The sequence below is a fragment of the Peromyscus eremicus genome, chromosome 7, assembly GCF_949786415.1.
Source record: "Peromyscus eremicus chromosome 7, PerEre_H2_v1, whole genome shotgun sequence".
NCBI classification, from domain to species: domain Eukaryota; kingdom Metazoa; phylum Chordata; class Mammalia; order Rodentia; family Cricetidae; genus Peromyscus; species Peromyscus eremicus.
Genome location: NC_081422.1, coordinates 101,159,805 through 101,186,210, shown reverse-complemented (window position 1 = coordinate 101,186,210; position 26,406 = coordinate 101,159,805). Strand labels below are relative to the sequence as shown.

Genomic DNA, 26,406 nt, shown 5'->3' with positions numbered 1-26,406 from the left:
GTCTTAAGGTTTCTGTCACTGCCACAAAACACCATGACCAAAATGCAAGTTGGGGAAGAAAGTGATTATTTGGCTTACACTTTCATATTTCTATTCATCATTGATGAAAGTCAGGAAAGGAGCTAAAAAAAAAGGCAGGAACCTAGAGGCAGGAGCTGATGTGGAGGCCATGGATGGGGTGCTGCTTATTTGCTTGCCTGCTTTCTTGTAGAATCCAGTACCACCAGCCCAGGGATGGAACCACTCACAATAGGCTGCACCTTCCCCCATCAATTGCTAATTAAGAAAATGCCTTACAGCCAGATTTTATTGAGGCATTTTCTTAATTTAGGTCCCCCCCTTTCAGATAACTCTAGTTTGTATGTCAAGTTGACGTAAGACTAGCCATCACAACAATGATAACAAAGATTTCATGTGTTTCTCCAACTTCCATAAGAGGGTCTGGTAAGAGATGTCAGTGTCAGGGCACAAATAGAGAGAGAAGAATGAGAAGCTCAGAGAGTGGACCAATGAAAACTGGAAATGGATCACAAAATGATTAGAATTAACATTCTTTATAATCATGTGAACACTTTTTAGTATGACCTAGAAATCTGGGTAGAAGCTAGAACTATTTATCTTGCTAGTGGGGAAAGGCCATTAAAAATTAACAAACAGAAGAAGAAAGAGAATTCCTTAATAGGGCTCTGGACTATGGTTGCAATTCAGTGTGACTTATCTCTTGTAATTTACACTAAGCATCTAAGGATACTGTGTTTTTATGTAACTATCACTAACTGTTATTGCTAAGCCTACAGTCTGAGTCCAGTATCAACAAATTCCTCCAGAAACAGTCTCTGGTTCCAGACTCATCACATGGTTAATACCACTCACATTCCTTAACTTTCATTCTTTTAGAAACAGTAACAATAAGAGGAAAGAAAATTTCCTGGAGCAGTAGGCAAGAGCAGATTAAGTGCTAGGGGAATCCTTGATGAATTGGTGCTCACCAAATAGAACCATTCTAAGACAGTTAGAAAGAAAACTGGAGCAAAGTGAACAGAAAGGAACTTAAGAGCTCTCAAGTATATGTGTCACCCAAAGCAAGACAACTTGTGCATAGCCTTAAAGTAGCTGGGCCATTTAAAAACTTTCCATAAATATATTTTGATCATATTCTTTCCCCTCCCAATTCCTTCCAGATCCTTCCCACCTCCTTACCCACCCAACTTCATGCACTTATGCTCTCTCTCCTCTCCTCTCCTCTCCTCTCCTCTCCTCTCTCTCCCGCTCTCCCCTTTGTCCCTCTCTCTTCCCTCTCCATCCCCCTCCCTTCTCCCTCTCCATCTCTCCCTCTCAAAAACAATGAAAACACAAACAAAAAATTAATAAGACAAAAAAATAGCAAAACAAACTGAAACAAAAATCCCCCCCTCAAAAAAACCAAACATGGAGTCTATTTTGCATTGGCAACTACTTCTAGGCATGAGGCCTATGCTGGAGCGTAGTTGATATACCTAGTGAGATGCCATTTTAGAAATTCATTTCCCTTTTCCCAGTAGGTATCAATTGCAAATAGCTTCTTGGTTAGGTGTGGGACTTGGATGTCTACCTGCCCTTCTCAGAGCTGGGACTTTGTCTGGTTTGAACCTATTGAGATCCTGTGCCTGCTTTCACAGTCTCTGAGTTCATATGTGCATCAATTCTGTTGTGTCTGGAAGATGCTGCATCCTTAGAGTCATTCATCACTTCTGCTTTTATGATCTTTTCACCTCTTCTTCCACATGGATCCCTAAGCCTTGAGGGGAGGGGTTTGATGAAAACATCCCATGTAAGGCTGAGTCCTCCAAAGTCTCTCATTCTCTGCATATTGTTAAGTTGTGGATCTCTGTATTAATTACCATCAACTGAAAGAAAATGCTTCTCTAATGAGGGTTGAGCAAGGTACTGATCTGTGGGTGTAGCAATATGTCATTAAGAGTCATTCTATTGCTGTTTCTTTAGCAGAAAAATAGTGGTAGATTTTCTCCCAGATCTAGTCTCAAATTCTTGGCTACTGGAGTAGTATCAGGTATGGATTCTATATCATGGAATGAGCCTTAAATCCAATCAAAAAGTAGTTGGTTACTTCCCTAACATCCTTGCCACTATTGTACCAGTGTATCTTACAGGCAGGTTGCTGTTGTTGGTCATAGGGTTTGTAGCTGGGTGGTATTGTTGATTACTTTCACCTCCAGAAATGTGAAGTACCTTCCAGCAACATGAACACTAGTCAGTAGGGGGTGAAACTTTGAGTTGGGCTCCAGCTCCATTTCTCCATGTTTGATGACATAAGTAAGTGGTGTTTTCAGCAACAGAGTCTTACCATCAGGTTGTGGAGAATGACCAATGGCCTGAGGAGTAGTCTGTGATGTTTAGAGGTTCTTTGGGACCCCTTTGGCCAGATACTCAACAAGATATAGCTCATTCCTGGCACTGAAGGGTTTACTTGGTGGAATAAGATGTCTAGTTGGGGCATCATCTCTCCCATTATATAGTGACTCCATTTAAATTCCTTTCATATATGTATATACTTTAAGAAGCTTATAAATTAGTAAGTTTCCATATGTGAACCTTTCTTTATTCTTTATCTGGAACTCAAAACAGGTGACCAGGTACTAGGAGCATTTATGGCTCCTTCATTCTGTGAACAAGGGTTATTAGCTTAGACAATCCTACTGTCTTTGGTCTCTAGTATTCCTGATTTGTGCTACCCATGCCTTGCTCTGATATTCCTGCTTAGCTGTTCCTAGGCCCCCAGAGAAAGCCCTGAGCCTCTCTGCTGTCTGTCCCTACAGAGGCTGCATTCACCCTGCTTCTTTACTGTGAGCTGCTGCAATGGGAAGACCGGCCACTACGGGAGTTCCTACACTACCCATCCCAGACTGAGTGGCAGCGGAAAGAGGGACTGTGTAGGAAGATCATCCACTACTTCAACAAAGGCAAAGTAGGTGTCAGAAAGCAAGACTTTCAGCCCCTCACCTTCAGCTCTAGTGTATGACATCTTTGTTAGAAACAAAGAATAGTTGAGGTTGATGATAGGTATCTAAGTTCATCATGTGTAAGTTTGAATTAGTATTTGGAAGTTGGGAAGAATACATTGAATTAAATATCATATAAACTAATGTTTGTAAGGACCCAAGAGAAAGAAAATACTATAATAATAAGAGGAAGATAAAGGTGTAGTTCAGTGGTAGAGAACATAGCTAGCTTTCACAGGGCTCTGGGTTCAGTCCTCAGCACCACAAAAAGAAAAAAATATGAAGGAAATAAACAGTTCGTTAGAATGAAGTTCACTGCAGCCTTCTTCAAGTACCTGTTAGATGGGCCTATTGCTGGAACAGGAACTGTATCGCAGAAACAGTCTGTTTTCCAACTAGGCAAAGATCATCTGACACCTAAAGTTACAGTCTTTTCATAAAAGAGAAGTGCTACGAGGCCTACACCAGGCCTTTGACAGCCCCTTTCTGCTTGATTGCCATAATTTTCCTTAATTCATCTCTATTCATGGTCCCTTTATTAGCTTATTAAAGAAATACTGAGTAGCTGCCATACCTGCTATTATTCTAGGATCTGAAAATAAAGTACATAAGCATAACTTTCCCCCTTATGCAGTTTATAATCTAATATAGACTAATACATCAAAAAAGTAAATATATATAATATGTAATTTTGAGTTTTATGGTAGTGAGTAATATGGTTTTTTGAGATAGGGTTTCTCTGTATAACAGCTCTGGCTATCCTGGAACTCACTTTGTAGACCAGGCTGGCCTCAGACTCATTGAGATCCGCCTGCCTCTGTCTTCCGAGTGCTGGGATTAAAGGTGTGCACCACCATGCCTGTCATAAATATATTTTTAAGAGATAACATAAAAATAAAAGACCAAAACATACTAAGAAGTACCTCTTCTTGTAAAGATAGTCAAGAGAGGCATAACACATTTGAGCAAAAACCAGAAAGCTCTGCGTGAGTTAGAAAACAACAATGCTGTGTGTTACTCTATATAAACTGGTTTTGAAGACTATGTTCCTTTTAATATATGAGTTGGAGGTAGCCTTTTGTTTTAGTCTTTTATATGTTAAGTGTGGACTTAACCATTCTTAAGATGCCTGAGGTGCTGAAGCCCTGTTTCTGTCTTTTATACAGAGCTGGGAGTTTGGAATCCCTCTATGTAGAGAGCTGGCATGTCAGTATGAGAGCCTCTATGATTATCAGAGCCTCAGCTGGATTCGGGTAAGCTTTGTCTGTTCCACTGTATCTCTGACCAAAGACTCCTGGACTTCCTGGCATCTGTTTCTAAGTGATGCCTAAGGCCCTTAGCTTATTGCCATGAACAGAGGCTAGATTTCTGCCCTCAGGATACTTGGAGTCTTACTAGAGAACAAAAGCATATACCTGACAAGTGACTTTATGATCTGAACCCAAAAAGCCAATTATACTCAGGGAAAGAAGGCATGATAGGATAGTGATTTGTGTGTGTGTGTGTGTGTGTGTGTGTGTGTGTGTGTGTGTGTGTGCCACATGCACACATGAAGCCAAGCTTCATGAAGAAGTTTTTCATGAAATGGCTTTGTTCAGTGATATATAAATTTTTTAAATTTATTATTTGTGGGTATGCATGATATAAGGTAGGCATGCATGATGAGGTACATGTGTAGAGTCAGAAGACTACTTTGTGGGGTTCATCCTTTCCTTCCATCTTTACATGGATTCTGAAGATCAAACGCAGATCACCAGACTTATGCTGCCAGTAAATGTTTTTATAGTTCACCAGCACCTAAAATTTTTTATTATAAGAGCTTTCCCCACTGCATCTTGTAGTTACTAAATCACTTTGTCCTTGCTCCCTTCTTTGGAGCAAAATATTCAAAAATTATGTCAAATGTCCCTTGGATTTTGAAAGTCTTTGTACTATCTTCTAAATCGTAATGTTATGCCCCCTGTCATGAGCCCCCCAGAGACTATCAAGAGTCTGAGTTCGTATGCAAAAGCAAAGAACCTTTATTGCAAGCTCAATCTTGGGCTCTCTGTCTGCTCCTATATATTGGTTGGATCAGGGAGAGCATTGAGCTCAGTTATGGCAGAGTTTTTAAAGAGTAAAGGATGGGGGGAGGGGTGGGAGAATTCCAGATTTAGATGGGGATTGAACTCCTGATTGGGAAGGAGTGAGGTAACAGATATTTTGTCAAACAGTGATTGGTACTGATGTTGCTGCAAGAAAACTGGCAATCTATATGTAGATTATGTAAGAGCATCTAGTACTTGTTTGTCTCAATTCTGATTGGTCTCCCACAGAATATAGTTTGTGGCTTTTCCTGGTTATTGTGATGGTGAGACCTAGTCCCAGTATTGTTACTCTGCAGCCTGTCATGGCTGCACTAATGTTAAGTTAGGCCTCTTCATTCCCCTCTCTACAAGTAACTAGAGAGGACATAATCATGGGTCCTGTGTGTCTGGGGGCTCTAGGGGGTAATATTGAGACTGGAGGTCATGAGTTAGACTGTATTGACTTTCCTACACAAAGGCTGTTAGCCTGTTAATCAAGCAGGGTCATAAGGTCAGTAAGAGGATAAGGATTAAAAGTAGTCCAGCTAGTGTTGAGAGTAGGGTGGTTAGCCAAGGGAACCAATTAAAAAGACCCTCATATCATCCAGACTGTTCCTGGATCCCCTGTTCTTTGTCTTTAATTTTTATGTTGAGGAAGAGCTGGACCATCGTAGCACTCCTTTCCTGTATTTAGGACCATATCATGCAGTCAACCTAGTGTTGCAGGCCCATCATCTAGATGGGGCAGCATAATGAGTTTCATTCTGTGGTCAAGGTTTTATTTTTGTTGAACTATCTCAGAATGATTGACATGTAAGCAACAGGTTTCCCCCAAAGAGAATTTGCCTTTGACTTAGCATTTTCAGCCTGTAAAGGGGACAGGGACAATGTACTCTCTGCTTCCAGCTGAAATTGGGGTGTCAGCTGTCAGGGCCCAGGAAGGCTGAAAGGCTAATCAAAGGCTGGGCAATGGGGCATTTATCAGGAGCATCTGATTAGCTGTTCCAAGTGAAGGGACAAGGAGCAATCACATCTGCTGGACTGGTTCACATCAGCTTTCAGCAAGTCCAGAGCTCAGCAGTTTGCAATCCATAGGTGCTCCCTGGATGGTGTCTGTTAAATCTGCAGAGACAAATATAGTCTAAGGACAAAACTTAAAATTTAGGGACTTAAAAAAAACCCTTATATTTGGAACTTTTATTTATCTGGAGTTTGACCTGTGACAGGTAGATTTAAGCCTTATGACCTTTTTGACTCTTTGCAACAAGTGTCTGTAAAATCGCTGGAACAGATTTTCATCTTGGAGACATAGCAAAAGCTATGGCTTTGGATTAGCCTGATGAAAAACATCTTTAAGTTTATAAAGAAAATTTAAAATCTTGAAACTCTAAACTTCTGAAATTTCAGGTTAACAAAATATTTTTAGTCAAGTTTACAAGTCATATAGGGTGTATAAGATTAATGTCCAAGACCAATTGTCCTGTTAGGCTTTTATGGTTTTTTTATTATTATTATTAAGGGAACATATAGAGAAACATAACCAGAAAAACCTATGATACATGTCTCTCAATGTAGCTAGATCAAATCAATTTTATGGTTTTTTTGTAAGGGTTGTTTTTTATTGAAAAGTTACATTTGAAAGCTGTGTATTTTTTCAAGAGAAAGTGTTAAATTTTTATTTTCATTTATTTTTTTAAGAAATTTTCTATTCGCTGGGCGGTAGTGGCACACGCCTTTAATCCCAGCACTCGGGAGACAGAGGCAGACAGATCTTTGTGAGTTCGAGGCCAGCCTGGTCTACAGAGCAAGATCCAGGAAAGGCGCAAAGCTACACAGAGAAACCCTGTCCCGAAAAACAAAAAAACAAAAAAAAAAAAAAAGAAAAAGAAAAAAGAAAAGAAATTTTCTATTCATTTTACATGCCAACCACAGATCTCCTCCCTCCTCCCATCCTCCAGCCTTCTTCCCCATCCCAACCTCCATTACCACCTCCTCCAACGCAAGGCCTCCCCATGGGGAGTCAACAGAGCCTGATACACTCAGTTGAGGCAGGTCCAAGCTTCTCCGCCTGCACCAAGGCTGTGTAAGTTGTCCCACCATAGACAGTGGGCTCCAAAAAGCCCTTTCGTGTCCTAGGGATGGATCCTGATCCCACTACCAGGGGGGCCCTTAAGCAAATCAAGGTATATAACTGTCTCATCTATGCAGAGGACCTAGTCCAGTCCCATGGAGGCTCCACAGCTATTGGTCCACAGTTCTTGAGTTCCCACTAGTTTGGTTTGGTTGTCTCTGTAGGTTTCCCCTTCATGATCTTGATGCCCCTTGCTCATAGAATCCCTCTTCTCTCTCTTCGACTGGACACTTGGAGCTCGGCCTGGTGCTTGGCTGTGGATCTCTGCATCTGCTTCCATCAGTTACTGGATGAGAGTTCTATGATGACAGTTAGGGTATTCACTAATCTGAGAAACCTATGTATTTTTTAATATGAAGCTTGTAAGGCAAACCCGTTTGCCTTTTTTCAATAAGAGACCTGTTACCTTTCATTAATTAGTGAACTGACTAATGAACAAACAAGATAGCTGCAGCCTTGAGGGAAGGAACTGATTACCCACTGTTGTCTAGCTGACAAAGCTACAGTTAGCTTAGCCATCAATGTCAAAGATATGAGAAGAATTGATCAAAATGACAGAGGCTAGTGTATAGTCTTTATCTAGACAGATACCCCAGGCTCCTATGGGTTCTGGGATGATGAGGGCAGAGTTATCAGGACAGCAGTCTTGGCTGCCAGGCCCAGAGGATGAGAGGCTTTCCTGTGGAGGAGGAATATGGGGAGATTGGCCTCACCTTGTCTAGGCAAAGTGGGACATCAATTCTCCAGTATCCTTCTTGTCCATAATTTGGGCTGAGCCTTGGCAGAAGGCAAGGCAATGGGGCAATTTCACCCAGTGGTCAGCTGGTTAGCATTACCATAGTACAGGTAGAGTTGTCCATTGCTGTGCCCATTGTCTTCTTGGAGACCTTGGGAGTCACTGCTAGGATCTGAGAGTCTCTGTCATATCTTAAATGCCATTTACAGCAAATCTCTGACAGTTTGAGAACTTGAGCCAAACAATTCCTGTTTGTTTTTAGTTATTTGGTTTAGGCTATATCTTGAAAATATATAAGAGGCTAGATAAATATTTCCTGTATTTGATTATATTAGTACTTAGCATGACTTACAAGTATAGTTTTGAACATCTTAAGGCTTAACCATTTTGAATAGTTTTATATTAATAACAATTTTTGAATTGAAGCTCTTTAGTATCAAGATAAGATTTTTAATTTATAAATATAGTTTATAAACAGACTGGAATTTTTCTGATCCTTATATAGTGTATCATTATAGAAACATAACAGTTTCTTGTATGAGTCAGTTCACCAAAATAGCCATAGCTTAACAATGCTAGCAAAAACAAAGAGGTTAAACATCTTTAAACCAGTTTTTGTAAATTTGAATAAGTTTTAAGAGAGACATTCTTTAAGCCACTGGTTTTTAACTTTTTGTGTCATTGTTATGCAAATGTTTGACATGCAGGTGACCCTAGGCTATTCCTGTAAAAAGGTCTTTTGACCCCCAGAGTCTTGAGGTTAAAAAAATGTTCTAAATTCTTTGCCAGATTATTTAAGGTCATTGTCTTTTTGCATCATAAGATAGAAATATCCCAGTTTTTGGTGCTTAGCAGTTGTGGCCCTAACTTTAGTTGACTAATGGTTACATTGGGTGTTTGGGATTCTAGTGTAGTATTGAGCCTTCCTCAGGGTGAGCCTTTAAATACAAAAACCTTGGGCTGGAGAGATGGCTCAGTGGTTAAGAGCACTGACTGCTCTTCCAGAGGACCTGGGTTCAATTCCCAGCACCCACATAGCAGCTCACAACTGTCTGTAACTCCAAGATCTGACACCCTCACATAGACATATCTGGAGACAAAACACCAATGCAAATAAAATAAAAATAAATAAATTATTTTTTTAAAAAAAAACTTGTTTGGGGGTTGACATATTTCAGTTGACAAAAACAGTCAGAAGCAGAACTAAAAGGTTAAAAAGCAAGGCCCAGAAATATAGACATTGATGGATTAGATCTTTGTTTTAAGGCTACCTATGTAGCCTTCTGATTATTAACCCTGTGTTAAAGTTTTGAGTTAATCTTTTTGTTATGAATATTATAGATTTTTAATTATGTCCAATAAATTTATAAACCAATAATTTTTTGGTTGCTCTGCTCTTATTCTGTCTGCCAATTTTTCACCTCAGACATAGAGACTTTAAAAGTAAGTCTGGGTCTGAAAAATGATGGACCATAATCCAATTTCAGAGCCAGCTTTTTAATAGAACAGAACAGTATAAAATAATTTTTATATAGGGTATAGTTCTAATGGCCAGAACGCCCAGAGATAAATTCTGAGCCTGGGTGGCTGGCTGCAACAGTAACAGCTGAGTTGTAACCAAGACATACAGAATTTAGTAAAGTCATATATTTAAGACTAGTCAGACATAAACATACAGTGGCCATATTTATGTATTCAAATATTTTAAAATAGATAATGTTTTTTTATTTTGTTAGCTATAATTTTAAGGAGGGGTGCCTTGTTAACTGTTGGCTCCAATTCTCATGGGCATTAGAGAAAGCTATCCTTAAGCCCAAGTGTTATATTCTGCAACTATACGCTATCATTGAATTATTTCAGGTTGTGGCTCTGGGCAGCAGCAGCAGCACTTGGCTTAAAGGAGCTGCAGGTGCAGTGCTCCCATAGCAGTTTTTGTCAAGGAGCCATTGTTTTTTTTTTAATATGAAACATAGAGCAATAATTAATCAATTAAAATTACAGACAAACTGACAGACATGAACAGATCGCTGCTCCAAGGGCAACCAGTAGAGTGAGAGAGAGATGGGAAGAGAACCAGATGTCCTGCCAGGGGGACCCAGACATCCTACTGCTCTATCAATCTGACCTAGGAGGCAGATGAGGCATTGACCAGCACCATTTCCTACCTGGGCCAGTTGCAGATTCCTGGTCAACCAGAGGAAAACTGAAACCTGGATGAAAACTTAAACCAAGAGACGTCTTGTTGCCAATTGACAGGGCACAACTCCACCTCATCTATTTAAAGAAACTAGGGGGATCCAAGATCCAATCCCGTACAGAAGGGTCCTGGGACGTCTCCCAGTTCCCCCAACCTGCAGTCTTTCAAGCATCTGCCCAGACCTTTTGCAGGCAACTTGGAAATGGGCTCAGTCAAAGTACAATGCAAGACAGAGACAAAGTGGAACCAAACAAGACAAATGAGACAAACAGAAAGACATTCATCAGCTGATCAAAGGCTCTATGGGTTGGGGTCCCGGTGGGTCTGGGGGATCCCAGATGAGCCTCCAAATGTTATGCCTACATCATGAGCCCCCAAGAGACCATCAGGAGTCCAAGTTTGTATGCTATGCCTACATCATGAGCCCTGCCAGAGACCATCAAAAGTCTGAGTTCGTATGCAAAAGCAAAAAACCTTTATTGCAAGCTCAAGCTTGGGCTCTCTGTCTGCTCCCATATAGCATTTGGATCAGGGAGAGTACTGAGCTCAGTTATGGCAGAGTTTTTAAAGAGTAAAGGATGGGGTTGTAGGGGAATTCCAGATTTAGATGGGAGTTGAACTCCTGATTGGGAAGGAGTGAGGTAACAGATATTTTGTCAAACAGTGATTGGTACTGACGTTGCTGCAAGAAAACTGGCAATCTATATATAGATTATGTAAGATATCTTTTATATTTTAGAGCATTTAGCACTTGTTTATCTCAGTTCTGATTGATTCCCCACAGAGTACAGTTTGTGGCTGCTGTGTGATATTGTTCTGTATGCTGTGAATATGTGTTGTTCTGATTGGTTGATAAATAAAACGCTGATTGGCCAGTAGCCAGGCAGGAAGTATAGGTGGGGCAAGTAGACAAGGAGAATTTTTGGAAGAGGAAGGGCTGAGTCAGGAGTCACCAGCCAGACACAGAGGAAGCAAGATGTCAAGGCAGAACTGAGAAAAGGTACCAAGCCATGTGGTTAAACATAGATAAGAATTATGGGTTAATTTAAGTGTAAGAGCTAGTCAGTAATAAGCCTGAGCTAATGGCCAAGCAGTTGTAATTAATATAAGCTTCTGAGTGATAATTTTATAAGTGGGCCATGGGACTGTGGGGGCCTGGTGGGACTGGAGAAACTTTCTGACTACATGTGACTTTTTCTCGTTATTGTAATGGTGAGGCCTAGTCCCAGGATTGTTAGTCTGCAGCCTGTCATGGCTGCACTAATGTTAAGTTAGGCCTCTTCAATACTATGTTCTTATTTCATCAGCAGAGAAGGACTAGTAGTTTCAGAGCATCATTCACTACACCCTTGTTTATGGCTAAAACATTTAAGCAAAGACCAGAAATCTCTGGTCTAGATTGGGATTTGGATTTGATTCTCTAAAGTAGCTTTTTGGCTAATGTTTGAGAACTACTGCCTAAAGATGCTTAAATGTGAAGCCAGACAGCCATACTGAAAAATTTGCTGACTTTGTAATGTTAGGCATGATGAATATTAGTTATCTTTTCAAATTTAAAATCTCCTAAATTGGAACCAATATCAGTGATACTGGCAACTGAGGCTTCCTCACTGTGGTTAATAGTATCTTAAGTCAAATGACAGATGAATAAGAGTGGATGCAAATGGACTGACATACAATGGTAATGAGAGTTGTTGGTAGACAGCTACCAGCAACCCTAGTCAAGGATCAGATGGTATAGTGAGTATCAGTCAAATCCATGTGAAATATTTACCTCTCAAGTTCAGGCCTCAGATCTCCATGGATCTGGGTCCATGCCCAGGGAGGATATTGAGAGCAACCTCACAGGGATATAGTAACCAGGCTTATCTTTATCCTGTCATCAGATGGCAGTGAAGAAGAACCAAGGGCTTTCCTCTTCAATGATGCAATTCCCTGGAGAGAGGTAGATAGTGTCTAGGGGGTTTACTTCCTTGTTACCTAGATTGAATTGCCATGATCCCTCTCTAGAAGACAGTGTCTAGTTGAGCCTAGGAGAACTTGCTTTGAATAACAACCACACCTTTATTGTTAACAGAAAATGGAGGCCAGCTACTATGACAACATTATAGAGCAGCAACGCCTAGAGCCTGAGTTCTTCAGGGTTGGCTTTTATGGCAGGAAGTTTCCTTTCTTCCTTCGGGTAAGTCCATTCAAGTGGTCACAATAATTGTTTAAGTGTGTGTGATGGGGGTAGTGGTGGTGGTGGGTAGGTAGTGTATTCTATGTAGGTATATACACATGTTTACACATGCATGCAAAGGTCAGAGGTAGATGCCAGGTATTTCTTCGATCACTTTCCACTTCATTTTTTTTTTAAGTTTTATATGTGTCATTTTTAAGAGAGGGGGTGGAGAGAGAGAGAGAGAGAGAGAGAGAGAGAGAGAGAGAGAGAAAGAGAAGAGCATGTAGGCGTGCACATGCCTGTAGAGCCTAGAAGAAGGCATTAAATCCCTGTAGGGCTAGAGTTACAGATAGTCATATGCTATAAAATTAACTAAGATCCTCTGCAAGAGCAGTAGGCGCTCTTAACTGCTAAGCCATTTCTTCACTTTCTCTACCTTATTTTTAAGAAAGAATCTCTCACTGAACCTGAGGCTCATCAATTCTATTAGGCTATGTGGCCAGTGAGTTTCATGGATCTGTCAGCCTTCACATTACCAGTGCTAAGGTTAGATGTGCACACCTCCATGACCAGCTTTTTACGTAGATTCTGGAGATCCACGCTTAGGTCCTCATTCTTGCACCACAGATCTCAACTAAACCATCTCCCCAGCCCACAAGAACATTTTACATTATACACATAATTCACTTAACACCTGCACACTCTCTTTCAATTTCCTATATTCTACTGACTACTTCTTTCCAAATGACTGATCAGTTAACCAAAGACATTTGGCTTTATTTAACAATACTAGCTGTCACTTTCAATTCTATTTTAATTTGCAGTATTATTCTGTGTTTACAAGGAATGTGTCGGGAAGTGACTAGTGCCTAAAAATCTCCTACATAGGTACCTTCCAATGTCTGCCTCTAGTGCCTGGAACCTTCATTGTAGCTCGTCTTAGCCAATAGAATTTAGTGTGGCCAGAAGGTTTCTCCAGTCCCACCAGACTTCTGCAGTCCCGTGGCCCGCTTATGAAATAGTCACTCAGAAGCTTATATTAATTACAACTGCTTGGCCATTAGCTCAGGCTTATTACTGACTAGCTCTTACACTTAAATTAACCCATAATTCTTATCTATGTTTAGCCACATGGCTTGGTACCTTTTCTCAGTTCTGCCTTGACATCTTGCTTCCTCTGTGTCTGGCTGGTGACTCCTGACTCAGCCCTTCCTCTTCCCAGAATTTTCCTTGTCTACTCACCCCACCTATACTTCCTGCCTGGCTACTGGCCAATCAGCATTTTATTTATCAACCAATCAGAGCAACACATATTCACAGCATACAGAACAATATCCCATAGCACATTAGTATAGCCCTGACCTCAACAGTAGGCATATCTCTTGGGTGTTTGTCTAAAATGGTGGGTTTTTTTCCTTCTGAATGCACTATAACCCATATAGGCAGGATGGAGAATTGTGGGCTTAAAAAGAACCTAGATGACAGTACACTTAGTTCCCAGGTCCCTGTGAGATCTAAGTTCAGCTGTGAAAGACTAAAAAGCCATTTCCATGACACAAGATAACAACAGCAACTTCTCTCTTTCAATGGGAGAAAAATGTCCAAACAACTGATCTGGAATCTACACACACAGTGCAGAAGGATAATTTGTGCATATGTCTGGTGACAGTAGTGACGTCATTGTGAAGTACAGGGTGGAATTTCATCATTATGTATATGTCACTGCAAGATAGGAAATTATGTATAGAAATAGGAAACCCATTCAGAGGACAGGCTTCATATAGTATGTGTAGTTTGGAACTCCTGTTCAAGTATAGTTTAATTTTTTAATGCTCTAGTAACAAACCACATTATAAAAGAATTGCTAAAGCAGGCATGATGACACACTGTAAACCCAGCATGTTGCAGCTGGAGGCAGGAAGACTGTGAGTTTCAGGCCAGCCCAGACCACACAGACCTTGTCTAAAAAAATTGTGTCAGAGAAACAGTTATGCTAAACTTAAGCTAAACATCACTTATAATACAACAAACTTAATACCTCAGCTGTAATATTTAAAATTAAGGTCCCAGTAGTCCCATCCTGAATTTGGAAAGTAAAGCATTCAGAAGTAGTTTCTGACACATTTTTGACCCTCTTATTGTTTGGTTTTGGTTTTTGAGACAGGGTTTCATGTTGTCCAAGCTGGCCTTGAACTAGTTATGTAGCTGACACTGACTTTGAATTCCTCGTCATCCTTCTGCCTCCTGAGTGCTGAAAGCCTGGTATTATGCACTGTTGCAAATCAAACCCAAGGCTTTGTTCATGCTAGGCAAGTGCTCTATCAACTGAGTTATATCCCCAGCTCTTAATCTTATTCTTTTTTTTTTAATCTTATTCTACTAAAGAAATAATTCTCACTTAAGCTTGATAATGTTTTGTTCATGAACTTATTTTAAGGCTTTATAAACCCTCAATTTTGTCTAAGCCTCCGCATATTCTTTAATCACTATACCAAGTTTCTCTGTAGGTTGAAAGATAATTGGAATGGTTCAGAATAACTAGTATGTTTTGAGACTCTTTCACAGTTAAAAAAATTCCTCACTGTGTCTATTGTGGCACAGTAAATGAAGTATACAATCTGTGTAACCCTTCCACCACTCATATGGTCACAGCCTATAAAGTTTCCTTTTGTATCTTAAACTCTGTCTTAAAGAGAATACCAATGAAAAATGAGACTAATCCATAATGTAAAAGTCTTGTTCTTGGTCCTGACAGCCATCTGTGATGCTTGACATTGTCCCTGTCACTTCCTTCTGAATATTATTAGTTTAGAGTTAGCAAGCTGGGAGTTATGGCAGATACTCCTGCATATATCATAACTTGAGTCTGCTCATCTGTTCAGTGACAATGTTCTCTATAGCTTTTAGCATGGGAGTTAAAGTTGGAAATTCAACAGATCCTAGAGGCTTCACATTGAAGCACAACTCCTGTTTGCATGGTCATTTCATTGTGTTTGGATCATCAGTAATGTAGAAAACATCCAACCTAATGCTTCTGCTTCTGGATCTTCATGATGCAGGAGATGAACTAAAAGTAGGGAAAAAGTTGTTCAATATCTAATGGGTGTGAAGGATTCGTAAAGTGACAAATATTTGAAGGTGTCCAGGTAAGATTATACCAATACCACATATGAAATATATTATATCAGGAACTGCAGAAAACTAATAGTGGATCAACCACACTTGGTACCTGTGTCTAAGAGAACTAAACCATCACCTGCAATATTTCCTACAGCCCATGTAGCAGCTCACTAATGTGAGCCTGGAAAAATGCCAACAGAGATAACCACAGCATTTGGCTCTTCTGATTTTCCATAAGCAGTGCTAGCACCCAAACAGATTCAAACAGAGTAATCAGTTCTGCCCAAGAAGGACACAAATTTTGAAATCAACCCTGCCTAGATTATGTTGGTATGGGGACTTTTTCCCTAGAAAGCAATTTTCTAGCAGCTTCTGTAGCTTAGAGCAGACTTTCCAAATTGTTGCTGTTTATATCTTTGATAATGTCATCAGCAGAGCAATTCACAGTGCCCTGGCTGCTGTAGTTTCCCTTCAGGGAAAAAAATGCCATCATTAGGAAACAAGCTTATAGTCTCCTTTGTAGCACCTGGTTGTCTTCTCTAGCTTTCTCTTCTCCATAGTAACATCTGTCCAGTGCCATCCCATTCTTATACTGTCATTTTCTGGTGAATCAGCATTCACATTGGTCAGTCTGGGAATGAGAGACAAAGCAGGGAAGTACATAAGGGATTGAAGCTTCCATGGGAAGTGGCGCAGAAGACAGGCTCAGTCCAAAGGTGGTGTGTGACTCTATTTATTTATTCAAGTGTAAAGCATATGATCCACTAGTTAGCCTGGTCCTAGGCTGCATCCCATTGACATTGATTGTTGTCAGATGACTTAAGTAAAGCTGTTCTTATAAATGAACCCTGGAGCTGCAATGCACTAAAACTAGTTCTGATTGTCCCCAGCTCCAATGTCTTAGTAAATTGCAATGCCCACAAACCTCAGCCAAGAGATGAGAAAGATCACTAAACCCTTTAATATATCTAAGGTCTCCTTAGGAAAACTGCTTTAGACAGTGAGCAATAACAAGTTTAATATAATATCAAGAGTCTGCTGGTTCCCTGAGAGTTGTGGGGACAGGGAACGACCCATTCTTCTAACAGAGTCCAGGACATCTGTATTTCAGATGTAAAGTAGGTCAGCTTTCACTTTTTCTAGGAAGTACTCATTCTTAGCTAAAAGAAAAACTTACCTATATTATAACAGGTAATATAAGAGGGACAGCAAACTCTTTCTGCCTAATAATTATCCCTAGGAAGGTTCCAACTCTGTTCCAAAGAGAAATTTTCTGAGGACTGACTAGGCTTCTTTGACATATAACAACTATCCAGCCCAGGCATTTCAGAAGTGGCGTATTTGTTACTCCAGTAATCAAAGATTCTATAATAGTCTGGTGTGTTGGTTTGTTCTTACAACTCCAATACTTGGGACCTAAAGAGGCACATTGTAAGTTCAAGGCCAGTCTGAGCTACATAGTAAGTTCTAGAGCAGTCTAGGCTCTGAAATAGGGAGACCCTGTCTAAATAAAGAAATAACAGTGGAAGCCAAGTGTAATGGTGCACACTTGTAATCCCAGCACTTGGGAGGTGGAGGCAGAAGAAACAAACATTCAAGGTCATCCTTAGGTACATAGTGAGAGTGAGTTTGAGGCAAGTCTGAGCCACATGAGACCCTGTCTCAAAAAAAAAGAAAAAGAAAAAAAGAATAATATTGAGCTAAAGGTCAATAAAAGAGGTGAAAGGAGCTGGGCGGTGGTGGTACACATCTTTAATCCCAGCACTCAAGAGGCAGAGGCAGGCAGTAAATTCAATACCTGTTGTCTCGTGTTGCTGTCTTCCAAGTGAGAATATGCTATCAGGTTCAAGCTCACTTTCATCTTCTCATGTACATGTCACAGAACATACAAAGTCCTAGATACTTAGAACTTTTGGACAAGAAGGACCGGGCATAGAACCTGTATCCTGTGTTTGCAGTAACCGTCTGGCAGTTCATTGTAATAATAGGAGAAAAACAAAGACTATTAGGAAGTATCACTTGTCAGCCCATCCCTCCTGCTTACAGCTGATTCAGGCACACAGAGTCCCCTGGCTTAGCCTTGTATCTTCTTCAAGCTGCTCAGCTCTGTGGCAAGTGGAAGCAGGTGGCACAAAGTACAAAGTAGGCGCAGCCAGATGTGTCTTTGTGGGGATGTTTGCACTTGTGTACAAGTGACTAGGAGACCAACAACCAGCCTCAAGGTCAGCACTTGTGTGCCGTCCTCTTACTGGGCCATCCCCATAAGCTCCTCACCAACCCCAAAGACACAGGACATCTATTTCTTTAGCCCACTTAGCTTAGTTTCTCTGGCTTATCTGCCTCCCTCACCTCACAGTTTGGATTATCTACTAATCTTCAAGGAGAAAGGAAAATATCCAGTCCTCCTTTCTTGGGAGAATTCCTATTTCTCACTTGATCCGTGAACAGATGCTTGTGGGGATTATGTGTATTTTAGTGGATGTTGAAAAAAACAGTTCTTCAAAGGTACAGTCAGCCCTCTATGTCCATGGGTTCCACATCTGCAGATTCAACCAACCAAGGACAGAACATACTTGGGGGAAGTCACAGACTTGTTTTTCCTTGTCATCATTCCCTAAATAATACAGTATAACAGCAGTTTTATAGAACTTACATCCTGGTATTTTAAGTATCTAAAGATGATTTGAAATATACAGGAAAATATGCTATGCTTATATATGAAGGTATACCTTTTATATAAAGGGTGCAAGCTCTGTAGTCTTTGGAGTCTTTGCTGGTAATAGTTTTCCATTCTGATTCACCCAAATATGTGGCTCAGTCCTATTTGAGTTTACCCGTAGATAGGGTGAGGTCCTCCAAAGCTTAACCTATGATCATCTCTGTCCCAGGAAGTGTATAGCTAGCTGCCCTTATGATGCTATGCCCCTTCTTCTGCCTCTCTTTCTTTTCTTCTTTCTTTCCCCATAAAACTCCCCCTTTCACTAAGACATATCAAAAAGAGATTCTAGCGTCTGATGTGACTTGCTGAAATGGGCCTGGTGAACCAGCTAGGTAGGCAGTATAACTAGTAGGCTTTTTAAAATTTTGTTTATTTGTGTGAGTGTGTGTGTCTATGTAAGTGTATGGGCATGTGTGTACACAATAGAGGCCAGAAAGGGGGTGTCAGGTGTCCTCCTCAATCACTCTTTTCCCTAGTCCCTTGAGGCAGGATCTCTCCTGAACCTGGGTCTCACATTTTTTCCACTAGGCTGGAAGACAACAAACCCCAGTAGTTCCCCTGTCTCTGCTCACCTCAGAGCTGGGGTTACAGGTGTGCTCAGGACACCCAAATGTTACATGGGTTCTAGGATCTGAACTCTTTCCTCATGGTTGTACAGCAAGAGCTCTTAAACCATTGAACCATCTCTCCAGCCTTCCTACTAGCAGGTATTAGTGGGGCTTCTAGTTATTCATACATGGCCAGCTGTGAGGTAGACAGAGCAACAGGAATTAAGGGTGTCTTGTTTGCAAAGAGACTTCAGTTCACAAAGAGAAAAACTAAGACCTAACCCAAACCAATGTGTGCATGTCTGTAACCCCAGAATTCAGGAGGTTGGGGCAAGAGGATCACCTCTAGTTCAAGGCTAAACTGAACTGTATAATGAGACTGAGGAAGGGAAAGAAAGAAAGATTGACATTTGTTCTACTTATAGAGAGAATGATACTGATTTGTTCTGCTGACATGCTTGCAAAGAAATTTGCTACCAAAAGGATTTATCAGGTGTAATAATGTACAGTGTTTAGGTGTACATGATCACGCCTAATTTAAAATTATTTGTCAACACTCAGGGCACTCACTCCTTAACACACATTTGCTAGTCTCTCCAGCCACCCTCTCACCAGTTCTACAAGCATACGTTATTTCCATCTGTGCTTTCTTGTAGTTTGGCTGTTGCTTGGGTTGTTACCATACATACAGCTGGCTTGCTCCCCCTCTTCCATAGCAGGCTAACCAAACTGGGCCTTTTGGGGTTTTGTAAACCATTGATTCTTCTAAAGTCCCTCTTCTACTTTGCTTTCCTTCCCCAGGAAAAGAATCCATCCTTCCCCCACATTGCTGGATGCCTGTACATTCTCCCCAGGACTGCCACACCACAGAACAGTCATTTCTTCCTCTGTCCCCTCTCCCTTCTCAACTGTCATTTCTCTTAAGACAGGGACTGAGTACTGTGCCCTATACCTGTTCCTAGGTCTAGTACAAAAGAGGCTCCTAGGGTATGTTTATGGATAAAAAAACTGCCTCTATGTAGAGAAGGAGGCAGGTACATGCAAGGCATAGAATGTACTTTCATGTTTTTGGCAGAACAAAGAATATGTGTGCCGTGGTCATGACTACGAGAGGCTGGAAGCCTTCCAGCAGAGGATGCTCAGCGAGTTCCCACAGGCCGTTGCTATGCAGCACCCCAACCATCCTGACGATGCCATCCTACAATGTGATGCTCAGTGTATCTTTTGAAACTTGGTAGAGTGGGAAGGGCCGGGATCCTGAGATGTAAGTCCCTCCCACCAACCATTCCTCTACCATGTGGCTGGCCTTCTACCTTTATTTAGGTTACCTGTTGTCCCAAATCTGGGTCTGTCTTTACCATTGAACACACATTTAGCAAGACACTCAGCCTCCTAAGAGGCAGTAGCATGCCATTAGCCATGGATGACCTCATAACTTACAAGCTGAGCTTCAGGGACTGATAATCAGGCTAGTTACTCTCATGCGTTTAGTCTCCACCCTGGACTCTACGGGGCCTGGTCAGGCAGTCCAGGCCAGCCACTGGATAAGGTAATTGTGGTTCCAGCAGGGCTCTTGGCATGGGTTTACCACCTATGCTGCAGCCTGCTCTACCTTCCTGTGCAGTTTTTGTTCCTTTTCTTTGTTAAATGGCCTGTAGCAGAGTACCAGAGAGGAGGAGGAGGAGAAGAGGAGATAGAGAATGCCTATGATTTGCTAGCATTTGGAAGTTTTCATGAAAACACTGGCCTGCCCCTCACTACCCACTTTAGACAGATTTGTTAGAAGTTATAAGCTCCTCACCATGTGGACAAACTTGTTCCAGAGAGTAAACTGCAAGTAGACACCCATTCATGTTCTCTTCACAAAGACCTCAGGCAGTATTTTAGTTAAAGCGTTGTTTTGGCTGGGCCTGTGACATAGGCCTGTAATCCCAGTTACTTGAGAGGCTAAAACAGGAAGAGATGGAGTCTAAGACCTGTCTAAGCTACAGGGTGAATTCAACACTAACCTGAATCCCTGTGCCAAAATTCAAAAGGAGCTAGAGATATAGTCCAATGGATAAGCACTTGCTTATCATTCCCATCCCAAAGCCTTGGTTTCAAGTCCTAATGTCACAAAAAAAGAAAGGAAAAGAAAATAAATTTAAAAAACAAAAATAAAGGAAACAAAAAGGCTGCTTTATATAAAATCCATTTAGTTACTATGGGCAGGCCCAGATACTTATTCCTGTGGTGTGAATATTACAACTCCTGTTTATTTAATCCCTCTCTTAAAGGGGCACTTGCCACCTTACCTTGGGTGAGTGCTCCTGACAGTCACTGTTGTAGCAGGAGGGAAGGGGGCAGGTACGGAGGTTTGTCTAACTGTGTTTAGGTCTGATCTACACCTTAGGATGCTGCTGCCGCCACCACAACTTCCAGTAAGGAACAAAGGCCACAGTGTACTTCATCAAGGAGAAGACAAGAGGCTACCACTTCAGTCATTTCCTTTGCCAAGTCTAGATTTCTCCTTCACTTCATGTCCAGATTTACAGATCTATGCAGTGACACCTATTCCAGATTATGTGGATGTTCTACAAATGGATAGAGTACCTGATCGTGTCAAGAGCTTTTATCGTGTCAACAATGTGAGGAAATTTCGGTATGATAGACCTTTCCACAAAGGCCCCAAGGACAAAGAGAATGAATTCAAGGTAAATAATACAGGGAAGTGAATGCCATGCACATAGCAAATCTAGGGGCAAGCCCTGCTTCTTGGAAAGTCATTGCTTTTACACCCTTCTGTTAGGCCAAGTATAGCAAAACTTGTCTAACTTCTTACACTTGTCTGTGCCCTCCCTGCAGAGCCTGTGGATTGAGCGCACCACACTGACACTGACCCACAGCTTGCCTGGCATTTCTCGGTGGTTTGAAGTGGAAAGAAGGGAACTGGTAAGTTATGCCTCAGAAGGTTTAAACTTTCTTGCCACTCCTCAGTTCCCTCCTATGCCAGAAGCTTTGGTACCTTCTCATCTAGACCACAGGACACTCCTAAGCATCAGGTATTTTTCAGTTTACAAATAAAAAAAAAATTCACTGAGATTCTAGAAGCCATAAATCCCTGACTTCAGAACTAATACTCCTCACTATTCTCTTCACTTCCAAGTGCCTTGAGTCAGAAAAGTAGAGAACACCTAGGAAGTCTTACATCCACAGGAATGAGGAAGGAGGATTAGCATCATAGGTTATCACTCTCTGTTCTCAGGCTATGATGAGGGGTTATGATCCCTGAGAGGACTCTGTGTGTGCCCACAGGTGGAGGTGAGCCCTCTGGAGAATGCCATCCAGGTAGTTGAGAATAAGAATCAAGAGCTACGAGCTCTGATCAGCCAGTACCAACACAAACAAGTGCATGGCAACATCAATCTGCTCAGCATGTGCCTGAATGGTGTCATTGATGCAGCGGTCAATGGAGGCATTGCGCGCTACCAGGAGGTAAGATGAGACTTTGACCAAACTTAGCCAGGCAGCCTGGCTAAGAACACAGTTCATAGGCTCCTCTTCCCAAGTTATGGCCTCCTTGGAAAACCTTCCAAGCTAGCCCTCTTCTGGATGAGGTAGTTCTGAAATAAAAGTTGTAAGATCTTAGCCACTCTCTATTTCTATAGCACAGGTCTCTGGTGGGGCTTTTCCCCACCCCCAGTCTCTGTCAGCTGGATAACTCATCTGATTATAGACATTAAGTAGCCTTCTGGGGTCCTTAAGAAACCTAGTCCTTCATGAGACAGGCTACCTAAGAAACTGGTGCACCTCCTCAGGATACCGGCTCTGCCTAGCATATCCAGACCATCCAGGCTTTGTGAGAACTAGAGCTAGCATCCAGCCTCAGGATATTAGGCCACCTCTAGTCTTTCCTAGGCACAGAAAATACACAATTCTTAACTGTTGGGTGTTCAGCCAGGTCAAGCTAGAGGTGATACCAAGACACCCATGAGGAAGCAATCTGGCTGCCTTTTAAGGGCTCCATGTAAGCCTAAGAGTCTTCATTACCTGAACTTTATTTTTACAGGCCTTCTTTGATAAAGATTATATCTCTAAGCACCCAGGAGATGCTGAGAAGATCGCCCAGCTCAAAGAGCTAATGCAGGAACAGGTATGGCTTGTAAGACTTGGAAGGTCCAAAACCAGTGAGAAAAGTTACATACTACAAAATGACCTAGTTCTCAGAGGCTGCTTCCTGCTTAACAGAGGCCTTATTTGGCAATTCTCATAGGTCCATGTTCTTGGAGTTGGGCTGGCAGTCCATGAGAAGTTTGTGCATCCAGAAATGCGGCCTCTGCATAAGAAGCTGATTGATCAGTTCCAGATGATGAGGGCCAGTCTGTACCATGTAAGCTGATTCCATACCTGTCCAGGAGAACCAACTTTCACTTCCTCTAGACCACAGTCAACAAAAAGTAGGAGTGGGAGCGGTGAAGTGGGAGAGAAACTGTACCTGCCTCAGAGGGGTGGGAGGTGAAGGTACTGTATCCAAACAGTATTCTCTTATCAGTTCACTCACTCCCAAAGAAGAAATCAGATTCAGGACAAAGAACATATTTCTAGGTACTGTGCTAATAGAGTTTTCCACGTGCAGAAAGGGCTCATTTGCAGGAATTTCTTTGGAGATATTTTCTTGCCAAGAACCTAAAGAATAAAGGCATGGCCTGAACTGGCCCTCTTGTCATCTCTGTTCTTTTCTCTCCCTACCCATTTTCTTCTCCCTTTCTCTCTTTCCTTCTCCCTATATACCCACCTTCCCTCCTTCCTTTCTCTTCTTTCCCTCTACCTTCCTTTCTCCCCATCTCACTTTCCTCCATAATGTCTTATGATCCAGGATCACATCTAAGAAGTTTTTGGCATCAAATACTTTCATTCTGGCTGCTCTTAAAGGTATCAGGCAGTTCTAAGGTGACATCAGCCCCCAGATTGTCTACCTAAGTCTGACCTGGCTCTTCACCCTCCATGGTAGGTTTGGCCAAGAACTAATGCACACAGGCAGGACCTGTATTCCAGGATCAGCTTTCCTTGGCATGGCCTTAACATGGAATGATGGCTGCTTGGAAATGAGATTCAGGTAGCCCTGAATCCCCAGGCTCTCTTCATGTCACATACCCTTGTCCAATTTTTAACTGCAAGGCTGACTCTAAATGATTTCTAGAGTAGACTTTCTGTTAAATATCCTGGCTCCAGGCCTTAGTGGCCATGAGCCAAATTACCTGCCAAGCTGCCTGCCAAGCTTTCTTCTCATCTTACTGAGGGCCACCAGGTATAAGTGTTAGGGAAACAAACATAGCTGTCAGATGCTGCCCCATGCTGTCATAGAGAAGTTCCCTCTTTAGAGATGACATAAAAGCCTGGAGGTTCATCCAAGGACTCAGTGAGCCTGTCCCACTCGGAACTGGCTGACTTTGTTCTTGGATGCTTTGGGTTGTAGTTCTCTTAGTCCCTCCAGACTCAGTGCAGGCCTCAGCCATTCATTGCAAGAGGGGACAGCATGAAAAGCAAAACAGGAAAAGAATTTCATCATAGTTTGAGAGACTGGCCCACTTTGCAGAGAAATTTCTACAGCTCATCAAAGTTCTTCTTGGTGGGGTTCTCCTGTGGTCTTTCAAGGTGAAACATGCAGAAATGTTTCCCCTTTAAAACTGAGTTGGCTGGCTAGTAAAGAACTTGAGTAGCATTAATGAGTCTGATGGGGATTCCATCTTATTACACTGGTTCCTGCCAACATGGCTGTTCTCTGCTCTATGCAGACTTCCCATCCCACCTGGCAGCCCAGGCAGTCTAGAGCCTGGCACCAGGGGAGGTTTCCTGCCACATCTCTGTAGTCACATCACTGCAACAAAAGCACAAAATGCTTGTCCATACACATCAAGGTCCCTATTGTGCACATTGCAGAAACACACTATAACACTATGCCTGCTTTGGAAGAAGAAACTGGAAATTCTGCCACTTTAAGTCTAGCACAGAAACATACCCAGTAGACAAGATCTTTTTTCCATCATATATTATGAAGAACTTGAGAAAACCTGGATAAAGTTATGCATTAAAATTTCCTCATTGTCACCAGGCAGTGGTGGCACACACCTTTAATCCAAGCACTCGGGAGGCAGAGGCAGGCAGATCTCTGAGTTTGAGGCCAGCCTGGTCTTCAGAGTGAGTTCCAGGACAGCCAGGACTACACAGAGAAACCCTGTCTCAAAAAAAAAAACAAAAAACAAACAAACAAAAAAAAACAAAAACAACAACAACAAAATCTCCTCATTGTAGCAGAGACAGAAAACAAAATGCTTTCTGTCACCCAGTGGGGAGTTAGATTAGAAGTTTCTGCCAAAGTGATGAAGAAGTCATGTGTTTGGGTTTAGAGCCAATGAGAAGGCAGAACAGAAAGGCAATAAAAAGACAGGACACAGGAAGAAGGTCGGTCTCTCAGGGGAAGGACGGCAGCGAGTGGTAAGCTAAAGGGAGTCGTGGCTCTTGCTCTGGTCTCTTAGGCTTTAGCTCTGTTAAAAAAAAAAAGAAAGAAAGAAAGAAAAGTTTCTGCCAAGAAGTCTACATACTTAGTAAGAATTTAATTATGCTAAAATAAAACTGTGCTGTTTTCAAATACTTACATTAGGACTTTGTTTCCTGTTTCCCTATAGACTGTACCACAGGCAACTTAACTCAGGTCACTAAGAACTGAGCCATTTGGCAATCCAATAAAACCCAGCACCAGTTCTTATGTAAGAGTTTGCACTGACTGACAGCTGATAAGTTCTTCCTCTCCTCCTTCCCAGTCACTGTTCTACTTACTGTGAAGTGACGAAGCCTGCTAACACTCTCCTGTGATTCACTTTAGCCTATTCCAGATGTGTCTCTCAGTGGAGTTTTACCTGGGGCTCCAGAGCATCTGGTCTAGGCTCCAGTACACTTGCTGGAGTGTTTAGTAATGAAGATGTAATTGTCCAAAGGAAAGCAGAAGTATATCATAGTTCTGTTTTTGTTTGTTCATTTGTTTTAAATTTTTACCAACTGTCAAATCATCTCTCCTACCCCTTACTTACCTATTCATTGCTCTCTATGAACAAGTACTCATTTCTCAACAGGAGTTTCCTGGTTTGGATAAGCTAAGTCCTGCATGTTCGGGCACCAGCACCCCACGGGGAAATGTTCTGGCATCCCATAGTCCCATGAGCCCTGAGAACATCAAGATGACCCACAGGCACAGGTATGATATTAGGGACCTCCAGAGAGGTAGGTCTGGAGGATAAGCATCAGATAAGAAAAGAGCTGCAAAGAGTACTTATGTGTGCTCACATCCGTTCTTATCCCCTATCCCCAAGCCTTGCCTCAAGCAGCTCCTGCACTAGTCAGTGGCATCTGACCTGCATCTAATTAGCCACCATCCTACATAACAGAAGCATACACATGGTATTCTGGATACACAGACAAGGGGACATTGGGATAAGTCTTGAAGGACAGACAGAAGTTTGCTAGGCAGTAAAGAGTCCAGGTTAGAAGAGTGATGGGACAAGATCCAGGCAAAAGAACTTACACATGTATGATGTGAGCAAGGCAGCCTGGCCAGTACTGTGAGTAGAGGTAAAAGGCAAAGGTGCAGGATTCCTTAGCATGGAAGAGGGGCAGGAGCAGCTTGGGATGGGCCTTGTTCATAATGTGCCTTTGGACATGACCCCAAAGAGAATGAAGATCGTTGATTGTT

At 41.8% G+C, this 26,406-nt stretch overlaps 1 protein-coding gene across 4 annotated transcripts in view; it reads left to right on the top strand.

Moving 5' to 3' along the window:
- Dock3 (dedicator of cytokinesis 3) overlaps positions 1-26,406 on the top strand; it is a 350,576-nt gene that overhangs the window by 306,641 nt on the left and 17,529 nt on the right. For all 4 annotated transcript variants that reach the window (XM_059268544.1, XM_059268542.1, XM_059268543.1 and 1 more), the window contains 10 exons: positions 2,817-2,965; positions 4,166-4,252; positions 12,207-12,311; positions 19,756-19,897; positions 21,207-21,373; positions 21,525-21,611; positions 21,975-22,154; positions 22,729-22,812; positions 22,933-23,049; positions 25,790-25,911. In XM_059268544.1, the coding sequence (XP_059124527.1) occupies positions 2,817-2,965; positions 4,166-4,252; positions 12,207-12,311; positions 19,756-19,897; positions 21,207-21,373; positions 21,525-21,611; positions 21,975-22,154; positions 22,729-22,812; positions 22,933-23,049; positions 25,790-25,911 (1,240 nt within the window). The remainder of the gene's footprint in view (positions 1-2,816; positions 2,966-4,165; positions 4,253-12,206; positions 12,312-19,755; positions 19,898-21,206; positions 21,374-21,524; positions 21,612-21,974; positions 22,155-22,728; positions 22,813-22,932; positions 23,050-25,789; positions 25,912-26,406) is intronic.